Source organism: Callithrix jacchus, chromosome 12 (assembly GCF_049354715.1).
Source record: "Callithrix jacchus isolate 240 chromosome 12, calJac240_pri, whole genome shotgun sequence".
Taxonomy (NCBI): domain Eukaryota; kingdom Metazoa; phylum Chordata; class Mammalia; order Primates; family Cebidae; genus Callithrix; species Callithrix jacchus.
This window is the reverse complement of record NC_133513.1, coordinates 15,852,730-15,880,238: the sequence shown is the minus strand read 5'-3', so window position 1 is coordinate 15,880,238 and position 27,509 is coordinate 15,852,730. Positions and strand designations below refer to the sequence as shown.

Here is a 27,509-nt window from a genome sequence, read left to right as displayed (position 1 = left end):
GAAGGCTTTGTTCATTTCTTTTCACTCCTTTTTCTCTCGTCTTGCATTCTCATTTAATTTCATTGAGTTGATCTTCAATCTCTGATATCCTTTCTTCTGCTTGGTCAATTCAGCTATTGAAATTGTGTATGCTTTGCGAAGTTCTCGTGTTTTTCACCTCCATCAGTTCATTTATATTCTTCTCTATGCTGTTTATTTTCCTTAGCATTTCCTCAAACATTTTTTCAAGTTTCTTAGTTTGTTTGCATTGGGTTACTACATGTTTTTTTAGCTCAGAGAAGTTTGTTATACCCACCTTCTGAAGCCTGTTTCTGTCAATTCATCAGACTCATTCTCCATCCAGACTTGTTCCCTTGATGGTGAGGAGTTGTGATCCCTTGGAGGAGGAGAGGCATTCTGGTTTGGGGTGTTTTCATCCTTTTTGCTCTGGCTTCTTTCCATCTTTGTATATATATCTACCTGTGGTCTTTGTAATTGGTGGCTTTCAGATGGAGTCTCTGAATGGATGTACTTTTTGTTGATGATAAAGTTATTTCTGTTTTTTAGTTTTCCTTCTAACAGGCCCCTCTGCTGTAGGACTGCTGGAGGTCCCTTCCAGACCCTGCTTGCCTGGGGATCACCTGCAGTGGCTGCAGAACAGTAAGGGTGCTGCCAGTTTCTTCTTCTGTTATCTTTGTCCCAGAATGATACCTGCCAAATGTAAGTGTGAGCTCTCCTATGAGGTGACTCATTGGATATACGGGGATCGGGGAGTTGCTTGAGGAGATAGTCTGTCCCTTCTAGGAGATCAAGTACTGAGCTGTGACTGCCATTGCTCAATTCAGAGCTGCCGGGCAGGTATGTTTAAGTCTTCTACAGCATAACTCATGATCGCCTTTTTTTCCCAGGTGCTCTGTCCTGGGATGGTTGGGCTTCATTTTTAAGTTCCTGATGTGCTGCTGCCTTTTTTCAGAGATGCCCTGCCTAGCAGGGAGGTAGCCTAGTCACAGTCTGCCAGCAGAGGGATTGCTGAGTTGCCTTGAGGTCTGCCCAGCTGCTCTGTGAACTTCCTTGTGATTTTGTTTATAGAGGTATAGTTAGAAATGCCTGAGTAATGGCAGTCTGCCTCAGAAATGGTGGACTGTCTCTGTAAAGCTGGACTGCCTTGGTGGTGGCGGACTGCCTCAGTAGTGGTGGACTGCCTCAGTAATGGAAGACACCCTTCCTCCCACACAGGTGGACCGTCCCAGGTCCTGCTATGCTTGCTGTGAAACTCTCAATCCTGAGTGTTTCAGATTGCTGGTCTTTGTGTGAGTGGGACCTGCTGAGCCGGATCACCTGGTTCCCTGTTTCAGCCCCCTTTCTTTCAGTTGAATGGGCAACTCTGTCTCCCAGGTGTTCCAGGCACCAGTTGAAACGGCCACCCAGATTTGTATGAGTTTTTGTATGGAGACCTGCTGTGCCAGTTAAAATAGCCATGCTGGAGACTTGTGGTACTTTCCCACCCAGCAGTCTTATGGTCTGTGGGCTGTAAAAATTCTTCTGGAAATGCTGTGATCACTCATCCTCTGTTCTTGCTGGGAACTGTACTCCAGAGCTGTTCTTATTCAACCATCTTCAGTCATCGAAATTCTGTTTTTAATTTTTTGTCTGGGTATTTTCTAATACACAGTTGGCTGAATCCAAGGGTGTACAACCTGCAGATACAGAGGGCCACCTGTCTCCCATCTAGGGCTGCATTCATGCTACCATGGCACAGGGGAGGAGTTAAAACAGAGACTGACGGCTTACAAATTCTAAAATACTTACTATCTGGCCCTTTACAGAAAACGTTTGCCTATCTGTGTTCTAAACTTGACCCAATCCATCTGAACTCTGGAGCATCCATCATTTCATAAAGTTAACCCCATATTGAAGCAAGGGGCTGGCCTTTGTGCTTCAGTGTCATTGGTTGCTGACCACCTGAGGATGAGGTACATGAAGGAAATTGGCAGTGGCTCCCATCAGCCAAGGGCAATTCTCTGGGTATTGAAGGCAGCTGTGAGCTATTAGTAGCCAACATTTGCAGCAACTGGAAAATGGGTACACATGCTTGATCCTTCAAGGTATGGCCAGCATCCACCACAGTGCATACCTGGATCAACACATGTGCGAAGCCAGAGGGAACATGTACTTTCCACCTAAAACTGAGCCATCATTATCTCACAGTGATAGAATGGATAGATGGGAGGCGAGAACCAAATGGGAGATTCCATTCCTATTTGGTTCTCGCCTCCCATCTATCCATCCCATTGCTCTAAGGTTGAAGATGGGAATTCTTACCAGTATTCATGGAGTCCTACTAGCTTCCCCAGCCCCACCTCATTCCATTTTCTTCACACTGTATTTTCTACCTGTGCATGACCAGAGCTCAGAGGGCAATTCTTTCTGTTGCAAAGCATGTCGGGTTACACCCAGCTTCAGGGCCTTTGCTCATGCTGCTTCCTCTGCCTGAAATACCCTCCCCTCATACCTTCTACCACACTGCAGTATTATAACAATCCCCCTTCCTGCAGGTCTCAGCTCAGAAAAACCATCTTGAATCTAATTTTCCCTCAAGTAGCCAATATTTAGTTTGTCTTTACATATGTTTCTGCCTTGTGCAAACCCATAGCTTGTAAAAATATACCCATAGAGTTTTTTACTTAACAAAAAATGCTATACTGTTTTCTTTCCTTTAAAACTTGCTTTTGTCCCTTTAACAATATAAACCATAAGAAACTATCCAATTTTTCATTCATTTTTTTAGCACCTGAATGACCTTCCATCATATGTGTACATATGTTCATCATATGTATTATAATAAATCATTTAAGAACTCCCAGCCAGGTGCTGTGGCTCATACCTGTAATCCCAGCACTTTGGGAGGCCAAGGCGGGTGGATTGTGAGGTCAGGAGTTCAAGACCACCCTGGCCAATATGCTAAAATTTCGTTTCTACTAAAAATACAAAAATTAGCCAGGTGTGGTGGTGCACACCTGTAGTTCCAGCTACATGGGAGACTGAGGCAGAAGAATCACTTGAACCTGGGGGTGGAGGCTGCAGTGAGCCGAGATCACACCACTGCACTACAGCCTGGGTGACAGCAAGACTCCATCTCAAAAAATAATAATAATAATTCCGATATTGATAGGAGTTCAGATTGTTTCTCTTTCTCTCTCTCTCTCTCTGTGTGTGTGTGTTTTCATTTTACAAATAATGGTGCAAAAACATCTCTGAACAAATATCCTTACATTCTGATGCTTTTATTTCTGTAGGCTCAGTTGCTAGAGGTGCTATTGTTCAGTCAACATATACATGCTCTTCATGCACTTAACATTTCAGTAGTCAGTGTTAGATTTCTTTCTGCAAATAGAGCAAATTGCATGTCCACCAGCAGCTTTAGGAGGCCTTCCTGTGCTCGGCTTCTTTGCCAGTACTCACGTCTTTCAATCCTTTTAACGTCTGCCAATCTCTTGGCAAAGGAATGGCTTCTCATTGTTCTAACTTGCATTTCTTTGATTGTTACTGAGGTTGGGCATCTTTTTATACAAATATTATTTCAATAACAAAAATAACCCCTCTACTCATAGGACCTTCACATGTTAATTTAACATGTTTTGAGCATATCCTTTGAGATGATGTCAGAAAAACACCCACCTGTCCTCATTTGCTCTCCAGTTAAGATTATGAACTCACTTGTGTTCCTTGTATCTGTGAACCCTCTACTGTTTTGCGACTTGCATCCCTAAAGGTTGGGGAGAGTTTTGGTCTCCAGGGATATGGTGATGGGAGGGAAGGTAGATGGTTATGCCCTGTCTGTGACATTCTCCTTCTGTCTCTTCATTTCCAGACACCGCCCAGATGAACAATGCAGTGCCCACCTCTCCTCTGCTCCAGCAGATGGGCCATCCACATTCGTACCCGAACCTGGGCCAGATCTCCAACCCCTACGAACAGCAACCGCCAGGGAAAGAGCTCAACAAGTATGCCTCCTTAAAGGCAGTCGGTAAGGGCCTCCTGATGGATCTTTTTTTCTTTCTCCTCTTTCCTGTCCTTTGTAGCTTCTTGTAGAAGCTTTTTATACTATTGCTGTATAGTATAAGTGAATAGGTGGATGGATAGATGGATAGATGATAGGATAATTCTACCTACCTACTTATTTATTATCAATCTGTCATCCATCCATCCTTCCTTCCATTCATCTCCCTATCCACTTATCTATTATCTATCATCAATCTTAGATCTACCTACCACCTATCCATCTATCATCTATCATATATCTACCTATTATCCATCATTTACCTACCTGCCTATTATCTATCATCTATCTATCTATTGAATCTTCTGGGTCTCTCTACCTGGGACCCAGCTTTCTAAGGACCAGAGCCCCTCAGCTGCTTTCTCTGACATAGAACAAGTCCTCCATTGTTGTGTGAGGCAGGGTGGCTGGGTGAGGGGCACATGTACGGTGAGGGCTATTTTCTGGGGAGAAGGACCTGGTTGCTCATTTCCTCTCACTGACATTTTAACCCCTTTACCATCTCCATCTACCCTCATTGATCCTCAGGGAATCTTGTCATAGAATCTAGGTCTTTCCATCTCAGAAATGCCTTACCCTTAGTGGGTAACACCCGTCACCTACACAGTCCATACCATTTCTAAGAAGTTGGTAAACAATGCACATTCCTATCCCAGGCAACTTCTCTCCTGGATTTAAATATTTACTAGGGTGGGCAGCCTGGAGCTACTACTAATTGAGTTCTTATCAAGTGCAGGACATTGAATTAAACCCTTGTTTTCTCAGTGATCCAAAGTGATTATTCCAATTGCCAGATTAGAAAACTGAGACTAAGAGGCTAATATAACTTGCCCAAATCAAGCAGCAGTGGGTGAGAGAGATGAGAATTGAACCCTATTTTTATCACTCCACAGCCACTGCTCCCACCACTGCCCTGGTTCCTTCAGTTCATTCTTCAATTTAAACATGAGGGGGTGTGATAGTAACCCTAACAGTGACTAAGGCTCTTGAACAGTTTGCTCATAAAAGGGTTCTATTGGATAGAAGCAACAGTCACAGAAAGAGGTTCCTGACTCCTGATTGGCTGTGGCAACCTCAGGGTGTCCTAAATCAATGGTTCTCACACGTGGATGACAATTACTAGAATCACCGGAGAGCAGGTAAAACACACTGATGCCCACCCTACAGATTTTAATTGAACTGGTTGAGGATTAGATTCAGACATGGGCATTTTTAAAGGACTCTGTGGCTGCTTCTAGTGTGAAGCCAGGGCTGACAGCCATTCATGAAAACCGCCCAGCCCCACATCCAGGAAAACCAAATCCTACTTCAAGTGCTTGCCCTGAATTTCATCTTCTAATGACCTTAATGGTTCTTTACATTCCTGTGCATTGTTAATACAGTGGGGAGAGTTCCTTTCCTTCTCACTCTGTCCTGTGAGTTCTGTTTTTCTCTCCCTGTCTCAGAGGAGAAATTTTAAAGCCAGGTTTTCCACTTAACCTGTTTCTTCTCTGAGTCTATTCCTTGGGGAACTATAAAGAGCCAAAAAGATGGGAGTTCAAAACCTAGCTCTACTACTATCTGTATAGTTTTGAGCAACACATAACCCCTTTTAAAGGTCTGTCTTCTAATCTGTAAAATGGGCCTAAGGGTGCCTGTGATGACTTGTATTATAGCCTGGTAAAGGACATTCATTCAGCTGGATGCAGTGGCTCACGCCTGTAATCCAAGCGCTTTGGGAGGCCGAGGCAGGCAGATCACCTAAGGTCAGGAGTTTGAGACCAGCCTGGCCAACATGGCAAAACCCCATCTCTACTAAAAATACAAAAATTAGCCAGGCATGGTGGCAGGTGCCTGCAATCCCAACTTCTCAGAAGGCTAAGACAGGAGAATTGTTTGAACCTGGGAGGCAGAGGTTGTGGTGAGTCGAGATTGAACCACTGCATTCTAGCCTGGGAGACTGAGCAAGATATCATCTCAAAAAAAAAAAAAAAGACATTCATTCATCATATATTTGTCACCTCATTTTTCCAGAGCTCCATGGTCTTATTTCTGTAGCCCCATGGATGAATCCTTTTCTGATTTCCATCTTAAAGTGTGCTCAGATATTATGGGAAGGTCATCTTTTTTTTTCTTTTTTGAGATGGCGTCTCGCCCTGTCGTCTAGGCTGGAGTGCAGTGGCATGATCTCAGCTCACTGCAACCTCCATCTCCCGAGTTCAAGCAATTCTCCTGCCTCAGCCTCCTGAGTGGCTAAGATTACAAGCATGTGCCACCACTCCTGGCTAATTTTTTTTTTTTTTGGTATTTTTAGTAGGGACAGGGTTTCACTATGTTGGTCAGGCTGGACACTCCTGACCTCAAATCATCAACCCGCCTTGGCCTCCCAAAGTGCTGAGATTATAGGCATATCCGCACCTGGCCAGGAGGGTCTTCTTTAAACACTCGCCTTTTCCTACACCAAGTCCTCACTTTCCCAGCAGAATGGACTGTCAGAAGCTCCAAAGCATTAGAACAGTTCACTCTGAGTGGAATCCTGTTTTATGGGTAGAGGTCCTTTTGGTCTTTAGTTATTCATAAAATGTGTATATCTATTCCCATATACTGTTGGTTCATGGAAACTCTGGGCAGGCAGAAAACCTCACAAATCATGTACCTTTTTTTATTAACTGTTCATCCTCTTCCCTCTCCCCCCAGTCACAATGCCAGGTCCCTCACTAGAGATAGGATGGGAGATACTTGCTGATTGATTTCAGTAGGAACTATGCTAATCCTGTTTTAAACTAATACCAGAACTGAAAGCACAGACACAGACATGTGACTATGATGCCTGTGATAACTGTGATCCACACACATCAGAATCACAAAACAAGCATTTTGGTGCCTAGCATAGGGCCAGGCACATACTAGGTAGTTATCAAGTGTTTATACCAGAAGTCTCTCTTTGGGAATTCATGTTCCCTGATTTCTTAGGATTTCCAGATGGAATCATTCAAAGAGTGACTAAGCCAGATTTATAATACCAAGGACACGGGATCTTTAGACTGACACAGGCTTTTCTAAATCTGAAGGCTTGTAAGACCCCACATACTGGTTACCCATGTTTAACATTGAATTTCTATGCCCAGCTCAAGCCTCATTATGTCCCACGACCACAGATTCCTTCTCTTCCATATTGCCTGTTTGCACAGCATATGCCTCCTAAGCACATTCGAATATACTCAATATTACTAGGAAGGGATGAGGGGTGTTGGCTAGGCGAGCAAGAGTCAAGGCATCTTTGCCAATGTGACTGTGGAAGCCTTCATGTGCTATTTGGTGGCACACTTCTCCTTTTGACCCTTGCAGTTAGATAACAAATAGCATATGCCATTACATTTAATTCTTCTTTAGGCATTTAAAAAATCAGTCAGGCCAGGAGTTGAAAACCAGCCTGGCCAATATGCCAAAACCCTCTCTCTACTCAAATCACAAAAATTAGCCAGGCGTGGTGGCAGGCGCCTGTAATCCCAGCTACTCAGGAGGCTGAGGCATGAGAATCACTTTAACCTAGGAGGTGGAGGTTGCAGTGAGCCGAAGTGATGCCACTGCACTCCAGCCTGACACCCATTCAGTGTCTGGGAAAATAGCAGAGGGATATTCCAGCAGAGCTCCTTGATTTTCTCCAAGATTTATGTGGGGCTCCTCTACATAGCAATATCTGCAGTGCATTTGGGATTAAGTTTTCAGTGAAAATCATTTCACACTTTTTGAGTAACCCTCTGCTTATAACTCAGGAACTCCTGAAATGTTTGTTGAATTAATGAATGAATGATCTTGTCTTTGACAAGAATAAAAAAAGAATAGCTTGGTTGTAAGGGAGCACCCTTATACCACCTAGAAAACTCTGAAGGATACCACTTCGGGTACCTTTCCCAGTCCTAGATGTGGTTGATATACTCTACTCTTCTTCATTTTTTTTCTGACCATTGTGAGAGTTCTTAGGGCTTTCTCTGAGACACAGATGGTCTTGTGAATCTGGAGGGCCAATGCAGAGCAGACTGAGGGAATGCTTGAACCATGGGTTAGCCAGGAATCCAGCGTCTGCCTGCATGCAAAAAAATGAAAATCCCATAATAAATATTCTTTTAAGGGTTTTTTATTAAAGTATAATGTGATCATGGTGTGAATGATGAAAGGCATTAATGAAATCATTATCACCCAGGAGAGAAGTTGTTTAAAAAATGGTTTGCTGTTGAAAGTTCTGTAACCCCTGATAACCAGATTCATTCTCTAAATATTTCAGTCCGGAGAATAAGTAGAGGTTAGACAATCTTTAGGGTTAACTGCTAAGTTCAAAAATACTTCTGGAAAATAAATGTCTCTGGGAAGCTTTAATATCCAAAGCTCTGTGAAGATTATCAGACACTGTGTCTCACGCAGACTCTAACCGCACTTAGCTGTATGACTTTGAGCAGGTGACTGAAGCTCTTGGACTTCAGCTTCTTCATATGAAAAATGAGAAAACTCAACTATTAGATGTCCAAGCTCCATTTTAATTATGAAATTAGAAAAATAATTCTACTCATTCTAGTTATTAGAATACCTTAAACATGTCCCATTCATTACCTGCCAACTCTGGGGAAAAAAGGTTTGAATAAAGGGTGATAATGTTGGTTGTTCCTGAGACAAATTCTCCCCAAACCTGTACTTTATTTTCGTTTGCTTGTTGGGATCACTCTCATGTTTAAAGAGACCTCTTTTCTTTTTACAATTGAGAGATTTGGACATGCACCATCTAGTCATACACTGCATGTAACTACAGAATGGTTTCCGTTCCCAGGGGGTTTACTGCCCAGCTCTTGGTAAAATATTAGCACACACTAGGGAAGTATCAGGGGCTAAGCCATATAGGACTTTGTACAAGAAGGGATGATGACTCTGAATTATTTCTTCAGTTCATTCATTCATTCTCCAAACATTAAGTCTGGTTTCTCTTGACTGCAGGTCCCACTGAGGCATGAACCAAGTCTATCCATTCGTCAATGTATCTCTAGTGCCTAGTGCTATGTGGGGTGCTTAGCAAGGACTCCCAACACTTATTTGTAAAACTAGTAAATAACACCATATAAGTACCTCATGTAGCCTGAGAGGGACCTGAGAGAATAAGCAGGACAGCAAAATATAGCATGGCCTCTGGAATTGGTCAGGGCTGAGTTCAAGACCTAGCTTGGGCCAAGCACAAGGGTCTTAGGATTATTGGCTCATGCCTGTAATCCCAGCACTTTGGGAGGCTGAGGCGGGTGGATCACAAGGTCAGGAGTTTAAGACCAGCCTGGCCAACATGGTGAAACCCCGTCTCTACTAAAAATAACAAAAATTAGCTGGGTGTGGTGGTGCCTGCCTGTAATTCCAGCTACTCGGGAGGCTAAGGCAGAAGAATCGCTTGAACCCTGGAGGTGGAAGTTGCAGTGAGCCAAGATCGTGCCACTGTACTCTGGGCTAGGCGAGAGAGTGAGACTGCATCTCAAAAGAAAAAACAAACAACAACAACAAAAAAACCAAGAACTCATTTGGACATTTTTCACATAATTGCAGAAATTATTTAACTTCCTAAGGTCTCAGTTTCCCCTTCTATAAAATGGAGATAATAATGATAATATACAGGTAATGGCTTTGAAAACTTGATGATATAGTGCAGGTAAAGTTCTCACCCTGACACATAGTCCTCAGGAAATACTGCAGCGTATTAAAGCCCCAGACCAGAGTTATCTGCGGTCATAATTTTCCCCTGATCTCTGAGATACACTGGTACCTGGATTAACATGCAATTGTCCACGTTTCACTGTGAGGGAGAAAGAGTTGGTTCCATATTCTTTACTCCGGTCTGATGGAAAAGACACACACGAATGTTAACTCATGTCGGGATCTGATAAAACAAGCAGGCAAGAAAGCAAGCAAATGGCTTTTCTAAGCTGTCCTAAGGACACTCAAATAATCAATCCAGGCCTCTTCCAGTTCCCCAACTGCAGGGTGGACAATAAAAGTCGATGCTCACACATACAGATACTGTAATACAATCCATCAGATAAACATTCAGTTTCAATACAATCCTTCAGAGAAATAGTCTGTTTCACTCAATTGACTCTCCTTACTAAAGCAAAAATGTTGATTTAAACATTTCCCACCAATGTCAAGGTTGAGAAGCTTGTCGTCTTATAGACTGAGCCAAAAACGTAACCTCAAAACCCAGTTAAGCATACAAGTTCCCTGGCCTGAGGTGCCCGAATGGTTACAGCATGGGAGCCAACCTTGTGGTTCTTCATAGGTCAAAGTTTGGAAGGCCGATGTGTTCGTGAAAATATCCCTAAAGCTTAATTGGTGGTTCAGAGAGGGATGATTGGTAGTTCCAGAACTGGAAAAGATCACCCTTTCACCCTTCTGTGTAATTCCCGACGGGCTTTGCAAACAGAAAATTGCCTGCACATTTACATTTATCTTTCATTAGCCCCTTGTCTAGTGTTTCCTCCAGGTTTGTGATTGTTGAACTCCTAGGTGGCCAAAGAATCCTCATCATGTGCCCTTAATATGGCTCAGTGCAACCTTGGCCACTGAATATAACAAACACACAGGATGTACCAGCATCATTGATACAATGCTGTGTGCCTTCATTTCTAATTCAAAATTTTAATTTTACTTTAAAAATATTTTCTGTATTGCTATTTGACAGATGATTGACTATTTTGCCAGAATCACAGTGTATTTTCCAATAGCAGTTTTTCAAACAGCAGCAGCAATGCACTTCAATATGTCAGGAATTCCCTCTTTACTCTTGAAATCATGAGTGAAAACCCTAAGAGTCATACATGAGGCTCTTGGAAATGGATTGGCCTCTACTAGTTAAATTTTTTTTTTAAGTTAGGGCAGAAAGGGGGCTAACATCACGGAACTCAGGAACACCACACCTCTGAGGGAGGTATTAGTCCCACCATTTTGCAGCTGGGGAAACAAGCTTAGCATAGTTAAGTAATTTTCCCATAATCCATACTTGTAGTAAATGGCAGAGCCAAGACTCATATTCAAGAGTGCCTGACTTTGAATCCTATGTTCTTTCCATGAATCTGTGCTGTCTTCTGCAGACAAATTTTTGGCATCTAAAGTATGTAACCAGGCAAAAAAAAAAAAAGTTGGGGAAGCCTATCCCCTGCTCTTCTGAATGAATTACCATGGTATTCATCATTTTTCTTTGTTTGAAAGTAAAAGTTTGGCTGGGCACAGTGGCTCTCAACTGTAATCCCAGCACTTTGGGAGGTGGAAGAGGATGCACTTGAGATCAGTTCAGTACCAGCCTGGCCAACATGGTGAAACCCCATCTCTACTAAAAATACAGAAATTGCCCAGTTGTGGTGGTGTTTGCCTGTAATCTCAGCTATTGAGGAGGCCGAGGCAGGAGAATCACCGGAACCCGTTGGGTGGGGAAGTAGAATTTGCAGTGAGCCAAGATTGTGCCACTGTACTCCAGCCTGAACAACAGAGTGAGACTCTGTCTCAAGAAAAAAAAAATGAAGTATAGCATGTTTGAGGTATGCTATAGTGGAAGTATATTTTACATACAGTGAAATACACAGTTAATAGTTTTACAGTAGTGTGCTTGTTAAAAAAAAATACACTTGGCTAACCTCATCCCAGTAAAAATTACTATTTTTGTCACACTGAAAGTTCCCTCATACCTCCTTCTTTTTAATACTTTAGGTCTGTCTCCTCTTAATGAGCATTTGTCGCCCTTGAAGCATTTTTCTAATGTTCATGAGTGCAACCAAGTGCACCGTGGAGCTTTACCTACATGTTCCGTAGCCTATACACCATCTTATTAAATGCCCTATTGTTGACGAACTTATAAACGAAAATTCATTGTTGTAAGAGCTAAGCCCTCTCTGAGGTAATGGGAACAGAGGTGAGAAAAGAATGGTTCCTGCTTTCAAGGCAAACAGCGATGGATTTGATTTGGGGTTGAGATGGCTTCTCTGGAGTCAGCGACTCAGTGGCTCCGTCAGCCTGTGGCCATCCACACAGGAAGAACTGGGTTTGCATTACTATTTCCAGATGACCCTGAGTCCGGGGAAGTAAAGAATCGAGTCATCCTGGGCGGGGCCCCACCCAGTTTTAAATTCCTCACTCCTCTGTGGCTCCAATTGTCTCTCTTGTGAGTGATAAGGAGTGTACAGCTCAGATCCGCAGCAGGGATGTGGCAGTTTGGGCATCCTTTGGCATGTCTGGGAGGCAAACCGGAAGTGTTTAAATGGGGCCGGATCTGTGCTCTGTAATCATTCAGATGACTGACTGTTCCCTTTGCCTTCACTCAGGCTGATCTATCTTTGGAAATGGTGCCAAACTCTTGAGGGCCTGGGTCTTTCCAGGTAGATGCCTAAGAAAAAGCTAGGGGCACACGCTGATTGGTCAGGTCTCCAGCCAATGAGGAGAGTCCCCATGGATAGGTTTGCCCCACTTTAAGTAAAACCCAATCTTACAGAAAAGAACTATCAAAGAAAGTGCGAGGTAGTGGGGGTTGGAGATGGGTCTAGCCTTAGCCCATTCTCACTATCCTTTATTTTATGAAAGGAGTCACTATGGAATTCTCTTAATAATGTTAGATCCCCCAGGGCTCATTCGGGACATCTGAAAGGAAATTCAACTCGGATAAACTGATTTACAATGAAAATTCCAGGCACACATCTGTTCTGTAAAGCAATGTATTATACAGTATGGAATTCTCAGATCACAAGCTTAATCTCGTTACTGTTTAGGAGAAATTCCCTACCTTAGAAAGGGTGACTCTCTGGATAAAATTGAATGCATCCCTTCATTCAGTAATATTTTCCTAACACAGTGTGTTAGGTAATATGGTGAGGTAGCCCCCACCCCACACAGCCTGCCACCCAGCATTTAAAGTCGCAGTCAGCAGAGCCTGTCCCAACCTTGAATCTCGGGCCAATAATGTGCCTCTTTTCAGGAGGGGCATTGCAGTAGAACACAATCAAAATCCATCGTTTGTCATCAGAGTGTAGTCTTGAGCCAAGGTGAACTCATATAACTCAAATTTTTCTTTCTTTCTAAGCAGGTTGGAATTTAGAGCCAGATTTTCTACATAAGAATTCTCTTTGTGCCTTACATAACTGAAAATACCTAGTCCTTTTTCAGGAGGCTTCTTTTGATGTTCTGTTGGGTGTTAACATGCTGCTGCTTCAAGGCCTTGCAGAAAGAGGGGCAGACATAGCTGCATTTTCACATGTGGCTCCCTTCCCTGTTCCCTGGGTCCCCTGAGGCCTCCCCCTGCTTGGAGGCTGCAGCAGGGGCAGCCACCAGCACCTGGGTGTGAGGGCACACTGAACATATGTGCCCTGCAAACAGATCATCAGCATCTCTTGATTGTTATTTTTTTAGGAAGTTCTGATGGTGACTGGGCAGTATCGACACTTAAGTCACCAAAAGGTACTGTATGGCTTTTTCTAGCTCTTTTGTCCAGGTGTTGTCAAATTTGGCATTAAATAATGAAGGGATGGAGAGTCCTGGTGTCTGTGTGACCTGTACACACGTGTGTCTGCATCGGGTGGCATCTGCAAGTCTGTCTAAGTTCCAGTGTGTAGGTGTTTGTGTATGTGTGTGTACATCTAGCAATTGTTGGACAGTGTGCTACCCCTCACTTCCCAGTATTTGTTGCCTGATGGAAAATACCACTATGAGAAATCATGCCAGGTAAGGTGAAATATGTTGATTTTTCTCAGAAAGCTGCAATGGCAAAATGGCAAAACACAAGGTAAATTAATTGTGAGCAGGGATGGGAAGAATACAGCTTCTGAGGGAGAGATAAACACAATCAAGTTATTGGCCAAGGGTCTTCGGAATGATTAGCCTTGCAGGGAACAGAATGCTGTTTTCATTGTGCCTGGGACAGCATGGTGAGCAGAGAGGGTTAAGAAGTTGGTCTACCTGAGTCTGTGAGTTAACTAAACTAGCTGGGTGACCATGCCAGGTGGTAACTATTTAATTAATTAGCTCCCTACTATGTGCCAGAGAACTGGGCCTTTACATCATTTTGTCACTGAATTCTCTGATGATAAGGCTGTGTAGGCATTGTCATCCACATTGAGAAATGAGAAGATGATGTCTCAGTAAGGGTGTGTCTTGCTGGTCTAGAGTCATATGACTATTTCGTGGTTTAGAGCTGCCATTTGAACCTGTGTCAGTCAGACTCTTATTCTAAACTATTTTCCACTGGGGTATAATGGAAACCGCTGTTTTTACAGTAGACCAGAAACACCCTTCTCAATATACTTTCTTGGACTTGGAGAAGTAGCTGACTTAAGGAGGTGGAGGTAGAACTCTTTTTTCTTTTTTTGAGACAGAATCTTGCTCTGTCGCCTAGGCTGGAGTGCAGTGGCAGAATCTCAGCTCACTGTAACTTCTGCTTCCTGGGTTCAAGTGATTCTCCTGCCTCAGGCTCCTGAGTAGCTGGGACTACAGGCGCAAGCCACCATGCCTGTATCTATTTTTGTAGATACAGGGTCTCACCATGTTGGCCAGGCTGGTCTCAAAATCCTGACCTCAGGTGATCCGCCTGCCTTGGCCTCCCAAAGTACTGGGATGACAGGTGTGAGGTACTGCGCCCGGCTTTTTTTCTTTTCTTTTTTTTGAGATGGAGTCTTGCTCTGTTGCCCAGGCTGGAGTGCAATGACGTGATCTTGGATCACTGCAAACTCCCTGCCTCCCGAGTTCAAGCCTCCCAAGTAGCTGGGACTAAAGCACTCCTACCACACTGGCTAATTTTTGTATTCTTAGTAGAGACAGGGTTTCACCATATTGGTCAAGCTGATCTCGAACTCCTGACCTCAGGTGATCTGCCCACCTCAGCCTCCCAAAGTGTTGGAATTATAGGCATGAGCCACTGCACCTGACCAGTAAAACTCTTTAACAAGCTTGAGCTGGGGAAAACTAGGAGTCACTACAAGGATATAAACAGGAAACTGATGTGTTAGTCCATTTTCATGCTGCTGATAAAGACATACCCAAAACTGGGCAGTTTACAAAAGAACAAGTTGATTAGACTCACAGTTCCAGGTGGCTGGGGAGGAGCAAGTCACATCTTACATGGATGGCAGCAGGAAAAGAGAGCTTATATAGGGCAACTCCCATTTTTACAACCATCTGATCTCGTGAGACTTATTCACTATCATGAGAACAGTGCAGGAAAGACCCGCCTGGTAATCAACTGCACAACACGTGGAAATTGTTGGATGGGAATGACCTCACGATTACAATATGAGATTATTACTAAGTTACAATTCAAGATGAGATTTAGGTGGGGACACAGCCAAAGCATATCAACTGGCATGGCCATTTTTTGCCCTCTCAAAAGATTATTCTGGCTTCTAAGTGGAGACTGGATTAGGGGACTGTGGACTGGAGTTGCAGACAGCCACTGGGAGGCTCTTGCAGGTGGGTGGTAACCTGCACTGGGGTAGGTAGAAGATGGAGAGGAGAAAAGAGAGTGGAAGGACGATTGAGAGACTGCAAAAAGTTAGGAGGAGGAGGAGGGACCATGACATCAATGGCTCTCGCGTTTTAAGCTGCTTGAGCATGCAGCAGCATCACTTGGAGGCTTGTTACAAATCCAGACTCCTGGGCCTTACCCAGGAGCACCTGATTCACTAAGCCTCGGATGGGGTCTGAGGAGTTGAACTGCCAACAGGTCCCAAGGTGATGTTGATGCCACAGGTCTGGGATCACACTTAAAACTACTGCAGTCAAGATACCTTTCTGGGAAACTAACACTCTGTGACTTGTTCTCCAGATACCTTTTTTGTAAGGTGAATGTTCTGAAGAGCAGAGTTTGACCAGGGTCCCAAAGACTTAGAAACATCCTGAGCTGTTGGGGGGAGGGAGTTCATTCTCTTCCTTCATTGGGAAAGAGAGCTTTACATCAGTGTGTTTAATGAGAATCCCCTGATTACCTGGCTGTTGCCTTGAGAGAGACAGATTTTTGGGTTTTGCATTTGATAAAAAGTGTTCACATGTCAAAGTCCATTTTTAGAAATGCAAACAGTTTGGAACATGACAGACCTACTAATTTGAGCCATTAACTTTTTTTTCCCTTCCCTGTGAAAAACAAAGCCATTATGATCTCAGTGACGGCATTCGGAGGCAGTCTGCATTTCTGTCCTTATATCATCCTCTTGCCATCTGATGCATTTAGAACATGTTTCAGCATAGGTTAAAGGCAGGAGCTGTTTTGTACCCAAACTAGGCTAACTTCACCTGTCCTGCTAAATGCACCTTTATCCTGCTTTGGGGAGAGGAAAGGGGTCCCAGTGAGAACCAAGTTCCTTTGGGGTCATAGGTCTGCCTCTAGTGTTCTCTACTCAGCCTCTAGACCCAGTCTCTAGATGAGGAATGGTAGCGAAGTAGGGATGTTTGTATGCCCCCACCTTCCACTTTCTTAAAAGGGAAAGACAGGCCAGGCACTGTGGCTCACACCTATAATTCCAGCACTTTGGGAGGCTGAGGCAGGTAGATCACCTGTGGTCAGGGGTTCGAGATGAGCCTGGCCAACATAGTGAAAACCTGTCTCTACTAAAAATGGAAAAATTAACCAGGTGTAGTAGTGCATGCCTGTAGTCCTAGCACTCAGGAGGCTGAGGCAGGAGAATCGCTTGAACCTAGGAGGTAGAAGTTGCAATGAACCGAGATCGTGTCATTGCACTCCAGCCTGGGCGCAGAGTGGGACTGTGTCTCAAAAAAAAAAAAAAGCCAAGTTGGATATGATGGCCATAGACTCACACACCCATGGGTTCCAATACAGGCACCATCATTTGCTAGTTCTTGTTATCTTCAGCCTCTCTGACCCCCCATTTTCTGATCTGCAAAATGGAGACAATCATATCACCTACTTCCTAGGTTGTCCTGAGATAAGATATTTAAAACACGTGTCACAGTACCTGGTATATGGAAAGTAATACATGCATGCAGGTCATTACTGGTATTCGTAGTACTGTGATTATCAGGTGGGCGAATTAAAGGCTCTGAAAAGCCTCGTGGTAATAAAAACTGGTGAACTCTTTTTAACCTGCCATCTCCCAAACACTTTTGACATCTGATCTCTTTACTCTCAAGGAAAACCAATGAACATCTTAACATCCAGGGGCATGAATGTTGCTGGGAACCCACTTTGGGAACATACAGCATAGGCAGGGAAGTAGATAGGGGTGCATGTGTCACTGGGGGAGATGGGAAAAGGAAGAGGTAACCGTCAAGGAGAAAGGACAAAGTCCTTGAAGATTAAAGTTCCCTATTGCCACCTGCATTGATAGTGACTCCCTTTGGAGGAGGAATGTGTCTGCCAGGACAGGAAATGGTAAACATCATGCTAGTTTGTATGATTTATTTTTCACTGCCTAGGGCTTCCCATTCAAGTTGCCTCCTAGTGGTCATTGCTATTGGTCCACCCACACCCTGCCTTGGACTTTGCCCAGTGTGAAATGCTCATGCTGAAGGCACAAGGCAGTAGACCATGTGCGACAGGGTTACAGTTCCGTTGGCATGCACACAGCCTATATATCATCCCGGGGGAATACCTACCACTTAAAGGCAGCTTTAAAACATTATGCCCAGCCTTGGAAATGCCTGTCACACCTGTTGAAGATCCATCTCAAGCCCAGCAGACTGTCCTAATCAAGATGAATCCATGTCTTTGGAAATCTATTTATTTTGCAAATGGAATCTTTAAACCTAAGTCCAGTGCCACAGCAAAGCAACCAAATTAGGAGAAACTGCCATAGACTGCAATTTAATCTCTCTGCTTCTGACTGGAATTGGCCTGGGTTCCCTTTTCCAAGTGACACGCATGCTCCAGGCTCCCATTTCTACCATTTCTCCAATAGAGGAGATCAGAGAATCTACTCTCCATAGGGTTTGCACAGGGCTTGCCTTGGTATATAATAGGTGCTCAATGAAAGAAGCCAGTACTCACAAAATCTCCATTCATCTCTGCTTTGGAGATAGCTCTTAGTCATCCTGATGGAGTGTTTCAGAAAGAAATACACTTCACTAGGTCAGGTGCAGGGGCTCAAGCCTATAATCCCAGCACTTTGGGAGGCTGAGGTGGGCAGATCACTTGAGGTCAGGAGTTTGAGACCATCCTGGCTAACGTGGCAAAACCTCATCTCTACTAAAAATACAAAAATAAGCCAGGTGCAGTGGCACACGCCTGTAGTCCCAGCTACCTGGGAGGCTGAGGCAAGAGAATCGCTTGAACCCCAGAGGTAGAGGTTGCAGTGAGCTAAGAACATGCCATTGCACTCCAGCCTGGGTGACACAGTAAGACTATGTCTAAAGAAGAGGAGGAGGAGGAGGAAGAGAAGAAGGAGGGAAGGAAGGAGAGAGAGAGGGAGGGAGAGAGAGGAAAAAAAGGAAAGCAAACAAGAAATAAAGAGAGGGAAGGAAGGAGGGAAGGAGAGGAGAGGGAAGGAAAGGGAGACACTTCACCTAGCTTTTCTGCTTTTTTAGATGACAAAACTGGGTCCCCTTGAGAAAACTGCGGTTTCTTAAAACCACACAAGAAAAATACATCACAAGAGGTCCAGGGTCCAGACCTCAAAGAGGGGCTTGAGGTCTTGACCCAGAATCACTGGAGATGCTTGTTACAAATATAGGTCCTGGGCCCACACATTGCTAAGGAATTAGAACCTCTGAGTGTAGTGTCCCAGCATATTCAATTTTTAAATGCACCTTCTGGGTGGTTCTTATGTATATTAGCGCTTAGACCTAGCTTCTCCTAATCCCCCACCCTAGATGCAATCGCACTTTGCATTTCACAGCATCAATTCTTATATACCAGTGTTCTTCCCAATGTATTTTTGCTGTTTGCTGAAATGAAACTATTTTCTCAGTGGTGGTTTGAGCTGGGGCCACAGCTGGATGGTAACAGCATTGCAGGTGGATAGTTTTGGGTTTGGTTTCCTGCTCTGCCACTTATTGGCAATGTCAGAGTAATTTGGCAGCCAAATTATTTAACATCTCTGGGCCTTAGTTCCTTCATGTGTCACTTGGAAAGAATGATACTGCCTGCCGTGTCTCTTTAAGAGAGTTTAAATGAGACAATTTAGGTAAAATGGCTAAACCAGTGTCTAGCCCATAGTAGGTACTCAGGACATGCTAGTTCTTTCTTTCTTCTGTGAAAATTGACTTAGGCCAATGAGAAAGGCTCATGCAGAAGGCACAAGACAATAAGCAATATGCAACAGGGTTACAGTTCCGTTGGAGTGCATGCAGCCTACAGACCATCCCGGGGAAACACCCACCACCTAAATAAAGGCAGCTTTAAAACATTACTTCATGAAACTCAGGCTTTTGCAATTTCCTGATTTGGGTTATTGGTTTGTTCATGAGCTGCCGGGTGCAAAGAAGGTGGAAGACAGGAAGGTGATGTGAGGTGAAGTTTTTTAATAAAAATCGAATCCCGCTCACTCCTGAGTTCAGTCCCCTTTGAAAAGCACACAGCAAACCCTGGAGTTTTGACGAGCTTCCTTGGGAACCATAGGGAATGAAATGACTGAGCGGAGAGAGTTATCTCGTTTGCATAAAATGCCCTTGCATCAAGATTGCAGTAAACATTTGGCTAGTTTGGCCGTTTGGCCCTCTGAGGGTAACCCAGCCAGATCCTGTTCATTCTGAAGCCATCTTGCATGATGGCCACAGCACACACAGTAGGCATGCTCAACATACATTTTGTTAATAAATTACTAAATGAAACTGGTCATAGTATTCAAAGGAAATTTTGTCTTCTCTGAAAAGGCACTGGGAAATGAGAATCAACCAGACCCAGTATTCTGGACCCAGTGCTGCTTTATCCATTTGATGGTCTTTGAGCTTGGTATATAACAGGTGCCAAAGTTGCCTCTCCTGAAAAACAGGAAGCTTGAGACTTAATCTTTTTTGCCCACTTGGCCTCTATAAGTAAATATCCCAGGCTTTGCTCTAATTAGCTTGCCTTGTCACATGGCCACCTCTGAACAAATTTGTAGGAGGAGGGCAAAGAAATGAAGAATGACTCGGGCATGGAGAAGTGAAGGGATATGACATCCAAACCACATGGATTAAGAATAGGAAAGAAACTTTGGGAGGCTGAGGTGAGAGGATCACCTGAGGTCAGGAGTTCAAGACCAGCCTGGCCAACATGGTGAAACTCTGTCTCTACAAAAATACAAAAATTAGCTGAGTATGATGGTGGGTGCTTGTAATCCCAGCTACTTGGGAGGCTGAGGCAGGAGAATCACTTGAACCCAGGAGGCAGAATTTGCAGTGAGCCAAGATCACGCCACTGCACTCCAGCCTGGGTGACAGAGTGAGACTCCATCTCAAAAAATAATAATAATAATAATAGAAGAGAGATGCATTCCACCTAAAAATTGGGGGCTCTTCTTGGAAGTATGGTGAGTGAATGATTGGTGTTTGTATCAGTCAGCTACTGCCACAATAACACTGCCTAACAAATAACCTCAAATCTCATGGCTTAAAATTTATTTAGTTCAGGAGTCTATAAGCCACAGATTTCTGTGGATGTGGGAGGTTCTTCTTAGCTAATTTCACCTATCTCTCTGGGAATTGGCTGGATGTTGGCTAATCTAGGCGGGTTTTAACTGGAATGACTTGAGTGACTTGAGTCTGCTCCACGTGTCTCACCTCAAATAGGGCAGCCCAGACACGGTCTCATGAGGGTGGCAGAGATGCGAGAGAGAAATCCAAACCAGGAAGCACTTCTCCAAATGTCTATTTGTCTCATGTCTGCTAACATCTTTTAGTCACATGGAACAGAGTGTGGATACGGAAAAGGTCAAAGAATTGATTCATGTGTTAGTCTAACATAGGATCCCAGATATCATAATTATCTACATTGACATGGTCCCAGGAAACTACAGCCAAGAGGAAGGTGACAAGTAGGGTTTAGAATTCTTTCCCTTAATTTGCTTCATTTAGAAAACCACCAGTTGTATGAAATTTCACCAGCTGGGAGGATGATTGGAAGACAGACCATGCAATGAATTTCTGGGAAAAAAAATTCTATGTATAGAGCAGCAATGCATAGGAAGGCAGTGAGTGGACACAGTACCATCCAGGACCCTGTGTGGGAAGGAGGATGGATCTGCAGTCAGCCATGACTGGAGCATGAGCCTGTCTACCTTTGTCCAGTAGCCTTTAAGAAGATGTTGCCTGCACAGCGGGACTGTGTAAGCAAAGAGAGAAAGGGCCTGAGGCTTCAGAGGGCTCCTGGCAGCCGCAACAAAGGGGGTCCATGGTACAGGCTGGACAGTTTCGGTGCAAAGCCCAAGCTAGGGGCTGTTTTAGAATTTTCCCCAGCAAAGGCTTTCTCAGTCTGGATTAATAGTTTGCTTCTATATGAGATTTTAGAAAAAAAAAGTCACATTACCACCTCCTGTCTGGAGGCTTCAGGGTTAAGGCTAAAAAACGGCCAGGCTCCCGGACACCCTTTCTATTTTTCTCTCTTAGAGCAATATGGCTTTGGGAAAGATACGGTACCCTGTGGGGAGGGCCAGATGCCTTGAGCTTCTTTAGGACCTGGTTTATGTGCAGTTTCCCCTACTCATGTCTCTGCAGCAAGACCCAGAGCAGGTGAAATGCAGCTAATTCACCATAAAGACAAGTCTTCCTATCTCCTCCCTGGTCCTCTCCTGCTCAGGAAACTCAGGCTTTTTTCTGTACCTTTCATGTTTCTGTCTGCTGAGACAGCCTCTGGAACCTGCACAGCTTTATAGCATGTACCTGGACTTTTCTTTTTAACAACACAAACTCTATCCCTTTTACTTTTTAATTCAGCTTATGAAGAAGAAAAAAAGAGACCCAGAAAAGAGTCCTGTATAAGTTAAATACTGTTTCACAGTACCAAAAGGTCCCACAACTATAGTGCTTAAGAGAAGGAAGTGTTTCTTTTTTTTTAACCGCTTTATTGAGATATGATTCACCCCTTATCATACAATTCACCCATTTAAAGTGTAAAATCCAGTGGTTTTCAGAATGTTCACCAAGTTACACAACCATCATTACAGTCAATATTAGAACATTTTCCTCACCCTAGAAAGAAACTCTATAACCATTAGTAGACATTTCCCATTTCTCTCATTGTCTTAGCAGTCCTCTCCCAGCTAACCCCTGGTTCAGGCAATGACTTGTCTATTTTGCATCTTTGTATATTTGCCTATTTTGGACATTACTGTTTCGTGGAATAGACCTGTATTAGTTTGTTTTCATGCTGCTAATAAAGACATACCTGAGACTGGGTAATGTATAAAGGACAGAGGTTTAATGGACTCAGAGTTCCACATGCCTGGGGAGGCCTCAGGATCATGGTAGAAGACCCAAGGGAAGCAAGACACGGCTTACGTGGCAGCAGGCGAAAGAAAGTGTGCAGGGGAACTCCCCTTTACAAAACCATCAGATCTCACAAGACTTATTCATTATTATGAGAACAGCACAGTAAAATCCCACCCTCATGATTCAGTTACCTCCTACCAGGTCCTTCCCATGTCACATGGGATTCATTACAATTCAAAGTAAGATTTGGGTGGGGACACAGCCAAACCATGTCATGACCCAAGGAGAGTAGTCCATGTTGGTGATGGGCAGCTCTATTCCATGTGGTCACTCTGGGACCCAGGTTCCTACAGCCTTGTTGCCCTATGACTCTTACCATCTTGTCCCCATCTGTATTAGTATAGTTGGTTGCTCTCATTGCATAATTCTGGCCTGGGGGAAGGGGAAAGAGAGGAGACCCAAGACAAGCATTTTTTGTTTTAGCAAGTCAGGTGAAGCAGAAATTGGACACATCCCTTCTGTTATTACTTCATTGGTGAAAGATCACTCTCGTGGCCAAATGCAGATTCCAAGAGTGCTAGTAAAAGTAGTTCTAAGTTGAGTGACCATGTGTCTAAGAAAATAAAAGGTAGAATAAATCTGACCTAGGAGATAAGTAGCAGTCAGCTGTGGTGTCTTCTCTGATGGGAATGTACATTTCAGGAGATGTACCATGCACCTTGTATAATGTTCTGAGTTTTTACAGCCTTGTCTCATTTACTTCTCCTCTGCATTCCACAAGGTGTATTTTATTATCCTCATTTTATAATCTTTATATTTTCTGATAGTGACAGAAATAGCAGCTACTACCTTTTGAGTGCCTGCCATGAAGCAATGACACTGGACTTTTTCAGGATGCAACGTACTCTACACAGTTCTCTTCCATGCACTCCATTTCTAGACCACACAGACCTGGTTATTTTAGTTTCAATTTTGTAGGTGAAGCTTAGAGAGTTGAACCCAGATCCATTTGCTGTCAAAGTTTATGCTGTTTCCTCCACATGATAAATAAGATTTTGTAGTCATGAAAATCAGACATGGCTGGGTGTGGTCGCTCATGCCTGTAATCCCAGTACTTTTGGAGGTTGAGGTGGTTGGATTACTTGAGCTCAGGAGTTTGAGACAAGCCTGGGCAACATGGCAAGTTCCCCTTCTCTACAAAAATAAAAACAAAAATAAATAGCCAGGCATGGTGGTGTACGGCTGTAGTCCCAGCTTCTTGGGAGGCTATGGTGGGAGGATCACTTGAGCACAGGAGGTTGAGGCTATAGTGAGCTATGATCATGTCACTACACTGCAGCCTGGGTGACAGAGTGAGCTGTGCATACTTCCAAACTTCATTATCTGTCATATAAAACTGGTGCAGTGAATCCTTCAAACTCCCAGCCATATTAACTCCTCTTTTCTCCTCAGCATTGCCAGATCTCATTGTCTTGTCTTTCAAGACTGGGGGCTCTACCATAGCTTTCAAGAGCCTAGTGTAAGGATCCAAATCCAACACATTAGTTCTTTGTCATCAGTCTATTCTCATATTGCTAATAAAGATGTACCCAAGACTGTGTAATTCATAAAGGAAAGAGGTTTGGGCTGGACATGGTGGCTCATGCCTGTAATCCCAGAACTTTGGGAGGCTGAGGTGGGTGAATTACAAGATCAGGAGATCAAGACCATCCTGGCTAACATGGTGAAACCCTGTCTCTACTAAAAAAAAAATACAAAAAGTTAGCCAGACATGGTGACACATGCCTGTAGTCCCAGCTATTGGGGAGGCTGAGGCAAAAGAATCACTTGAACCCAGGAGGCAGAGGTTGCAGTAAGTTGAAATCTTGCCACTGCACTCTAGCCTGGGAAACAGAGCGATACTCCTTCTCAAAAAAAACAAAAAGGAAAGTGGTTTGATGAGCTCACAGTTCCACATGGCTGGGGAGGCCTTGCAATCATGGTAGAAGGCCAAGTAGGAGCAAAGGCACATCTTATATGGTGGCAGGCAAGAGAGGGCATGTGTAGAGGAACTACCCTTTACAAAACCACTAGATCTCATGAGACGTATTCACTATCATGAGAACAGCATGTGAAAAACCCACCTGCATGATTCAGTGACCTCTCACTGGGACTCTCTCACAACGTGGGGATTATTGCAATTTAAGGTAAAATTTGGGTGGGAACACAGAGCCAAACTATATCATCATTGAAAGTGAAGGGGGATAGGCCGGTGAAGAGATAGGCTGGGTGTGGTGGTTCATGCCTGTACTTCCAGCACTTTGGGAGGCCGAGGCAGGTGGATCATGAGGTCAGAAGTTTGAGACCAGCTTGGCCAACATGTTGAAACCCCATCTCTACTAAAAATACAAATATTAGCTGGTGTGGTGGCAGGTACCTGTAATCCCAGCTACTCGGGAGGCTGAGGCAAGAGAATCATTTGAATCTGGGAGGCAGAGGTTGCAGTCAGCCAAGATTGCACCACTGCACTACAGTTTGGGCGACAGAGCTAGACTTAGTCTCAAAAAACAAAAACAAAGCAAAATTAAAAAAGAGTAAAGAGATAGTGGAAGCACATGGAAAAGAAAATTTGATTAATATCTCAAAATATGATCTCACTACATTGTTGTGGAAGGATCAGTGGGATAGGATTTGAAAAGCCCAGGAAACCACATGGACCTCAGTGGCTCAGAGGACCAACTAAAAGAAAACACACGGAAAGCTCCCAGTGAGTGTCTGGACTGGAGTGATGGTGAAGAAACCTCAGTCTCAGTTCTCATTTCTATTGTTAGTCTGCAGCTCTATCGAACCTATCCCTGTGATAGGAAACCGACTTCCGGTCTGTGACTGACCAGTACTTCATTTGTAACTCAGAGGATGCTAGATTCGTGCCTCTTGTAATGCAGTAGCCAACCTCAATGCAGTAGCCAAATTGGCAGGGAGTCAGTCTCACATCGCTCGCGGCTCTCTCCTCCTACCCCACCTTGAGGAAGAAAAAGATAAACATATTTTGCCTTGAGGGCAAATTTCTGGGCTTCATTAAACTTGAGACTGCGCCCTCCTGATGTTTTGAGAATGTGATATTTACACATTTGCCCCAATCCCTAATGTTTTGAGAGGAAGAATCAAGAAGAGATTTTTCCTGCATAACTCTCATCCCCATATTCTTTAGTTTTGAAAGGATACTTTCCTGTAGATGGACCCTTGTGAAAGAAGCCACATTCATTTTACATTGCAGGCAATGTAGAATGCCTACATTGCAATATTCTACATTGCAGGCAACAGGTTCAATAAATATTGAGTGTTATGGCCAAAAATTCAAGCAGTGGAGCCAGGTGTTCTGGGTTGAAGTCTCAGCTCCATTTCTTGGACAAACTACCAAGGCTCTCTGAGCCCTCTGAGCCTCAGTTTCCCCACTTATAAAATAAGACCAATAGTAGCACCTACCTCATTAGGATGTCGAGAGTATTTATTGAAGGGGGGTAGCAAATGCAAATTCCTAGTGAAGGTGGCAGCCTAGAACACACATTTAATAAAGGTGATCTGTTACTTGGTTTGCCACTGACAAGAGTGGGAAGATAGGAAGTCCCTGTCGATACACAGACATCTGATACACCTGAACAGCCTCTTTAATCGATCCCTGCCTCCTTCACCTGACTTTATTCTGCCTCATTCCCCTGTGCTAGGTCTGGTAAAGAGTATCCAGGTCTCTGCAAATCCAGGAAGAGGGATCCTAGTTCGTCTGTCCAAGAAATGAAAGCACTTAACCTGAGCTCCAGCCCTTCAATCCCTGTAAAGAACAGATTACTCAGTCTTTGGTGATAGACCAGGAAATGAAACATCGTGCCCATTTCCCATATTTCAGGGACTGGGTCATTAAACTTGGAATATCATCGGTGCTTTCCCTCTTTCATCACATGCCTATTATTGCACCCCTGCTGTGTACCAGGCACTGGGCTGGATGTTGAGGATAAAGCTGGGAGCAGAACAGATACAACCTCTGCCCTAAGTAGAGCTTTATATTTTGGCTAAGGAAGACAGAGCATATGCAAGTAACCAAGAAAGATAACTTTACGTAATAATATGGGCTATGAACATATTAAAATATGGAGAGGTCATCAGAGCCATGAGCATGGGTGTCTTTGGGTATTAGGAGGGTTTCTCTGGAAGTAGCCTTTGGTCAGAGGTCCAAATGATGAGAAGGAGCATTTAGGCATAGGAAACAGCAGGAATAAGGTCCAAAGGCCCTGAGATGGTGACAAGCTTGGTGTGTTCGGGAACAGAAAGGAATCGCACGTATAGTGGAATAGTATCCCCTGCAAATCCGTGTCCACTCAGAACTTCAGGCTGGGAATGCACATGGAAATAATGTGTTTGCAGAGGTCATCAAGTTGAGGATATACTGAATTAATGTTGCCCTAATCCAGTGGCTGATGTCCTTATAAGAAGGGAGAAACTTGGATGCGCGCACACACGGAAAGTGGCCACGTAAGGCCCAAGGCAGAGATTGGAATGATGTAACTTACAGGGGAGGAGATGCCAAGGATTGCCAGCAACCACCAGAAACTAGAAGAGGCAACAATGGATCTTCCAGGGGAGCTTTCAGAAGGAGCGCGGTACAGCCACCTTCTGGCCTTAGGAACTGCAAGAGAATATATTTCTGTTGTTTTAAGCCATCAAATTGTGGTACATCAAGTTTGTGGAAACAAACATGTCCTATGATGTGTTCACAATAGGTATGGAGGAGAGAAGTGTGCATCATTAGCCAGAGTCCTTGTCAAACCTCACGGACCACTGCAAAGAATTTGGATTCTTTTCTTAAGTGTAATGGGAGGATTAATTGCTGGCTTTTATCATACCCTTGAACCAAAGGCAGAAATCGATGAGAAAATGTAAAAGCTTTGGTTGGGGGCATTGCTTGCCAGGTGAAATCCATCACCTGTGACCCAAGAATATTACCAAGCAAGAATGAGTGGTAGGAACCCCTCCTTAAAATATCATTGCCTCAAGCAAAGGAGGTGGGTAGGAGGCCGCCTGCTGAGACCCTCAGGTGTGTAGCTTGTTTTGGAAACTGGTTATTACCTTGACGTTCTCCCTTTCTATGGAATCCGGG

At 43.9% G+C, this 27,509-nt stretch overlaps 1 protein-coding gene across 4 annotated transcripts in view; it reads left to right on the top strand.

The window, feature by feature from the left end:
* Positions 1 to 27,509, top strand: part of SHISA9 (shisa family member 9) — a 391,483-nt gene that overhangs the window by 303,834 nt on the left and 60,140 nt on the right. For 3 of the 4 annotated variants that reach the window (XM_078343929.1, XM_078343928.1, XM_009009183.5), the window contains exon 3: positions 3,851 to 4,006. In XM_078343929.1, coding sequence (XP_078200055.1) covers positions 3,851 to 4,006 — 156 coding nt within the window. Of the gene's footprint in view, positions 1 to 3,850; positions 4,007 to 13,438; positions 13,487 to 27,509 lie in introns of all 4 variants that reach the window. The other variant, XM_002755914.7, reaches the window with a different exon arrangement.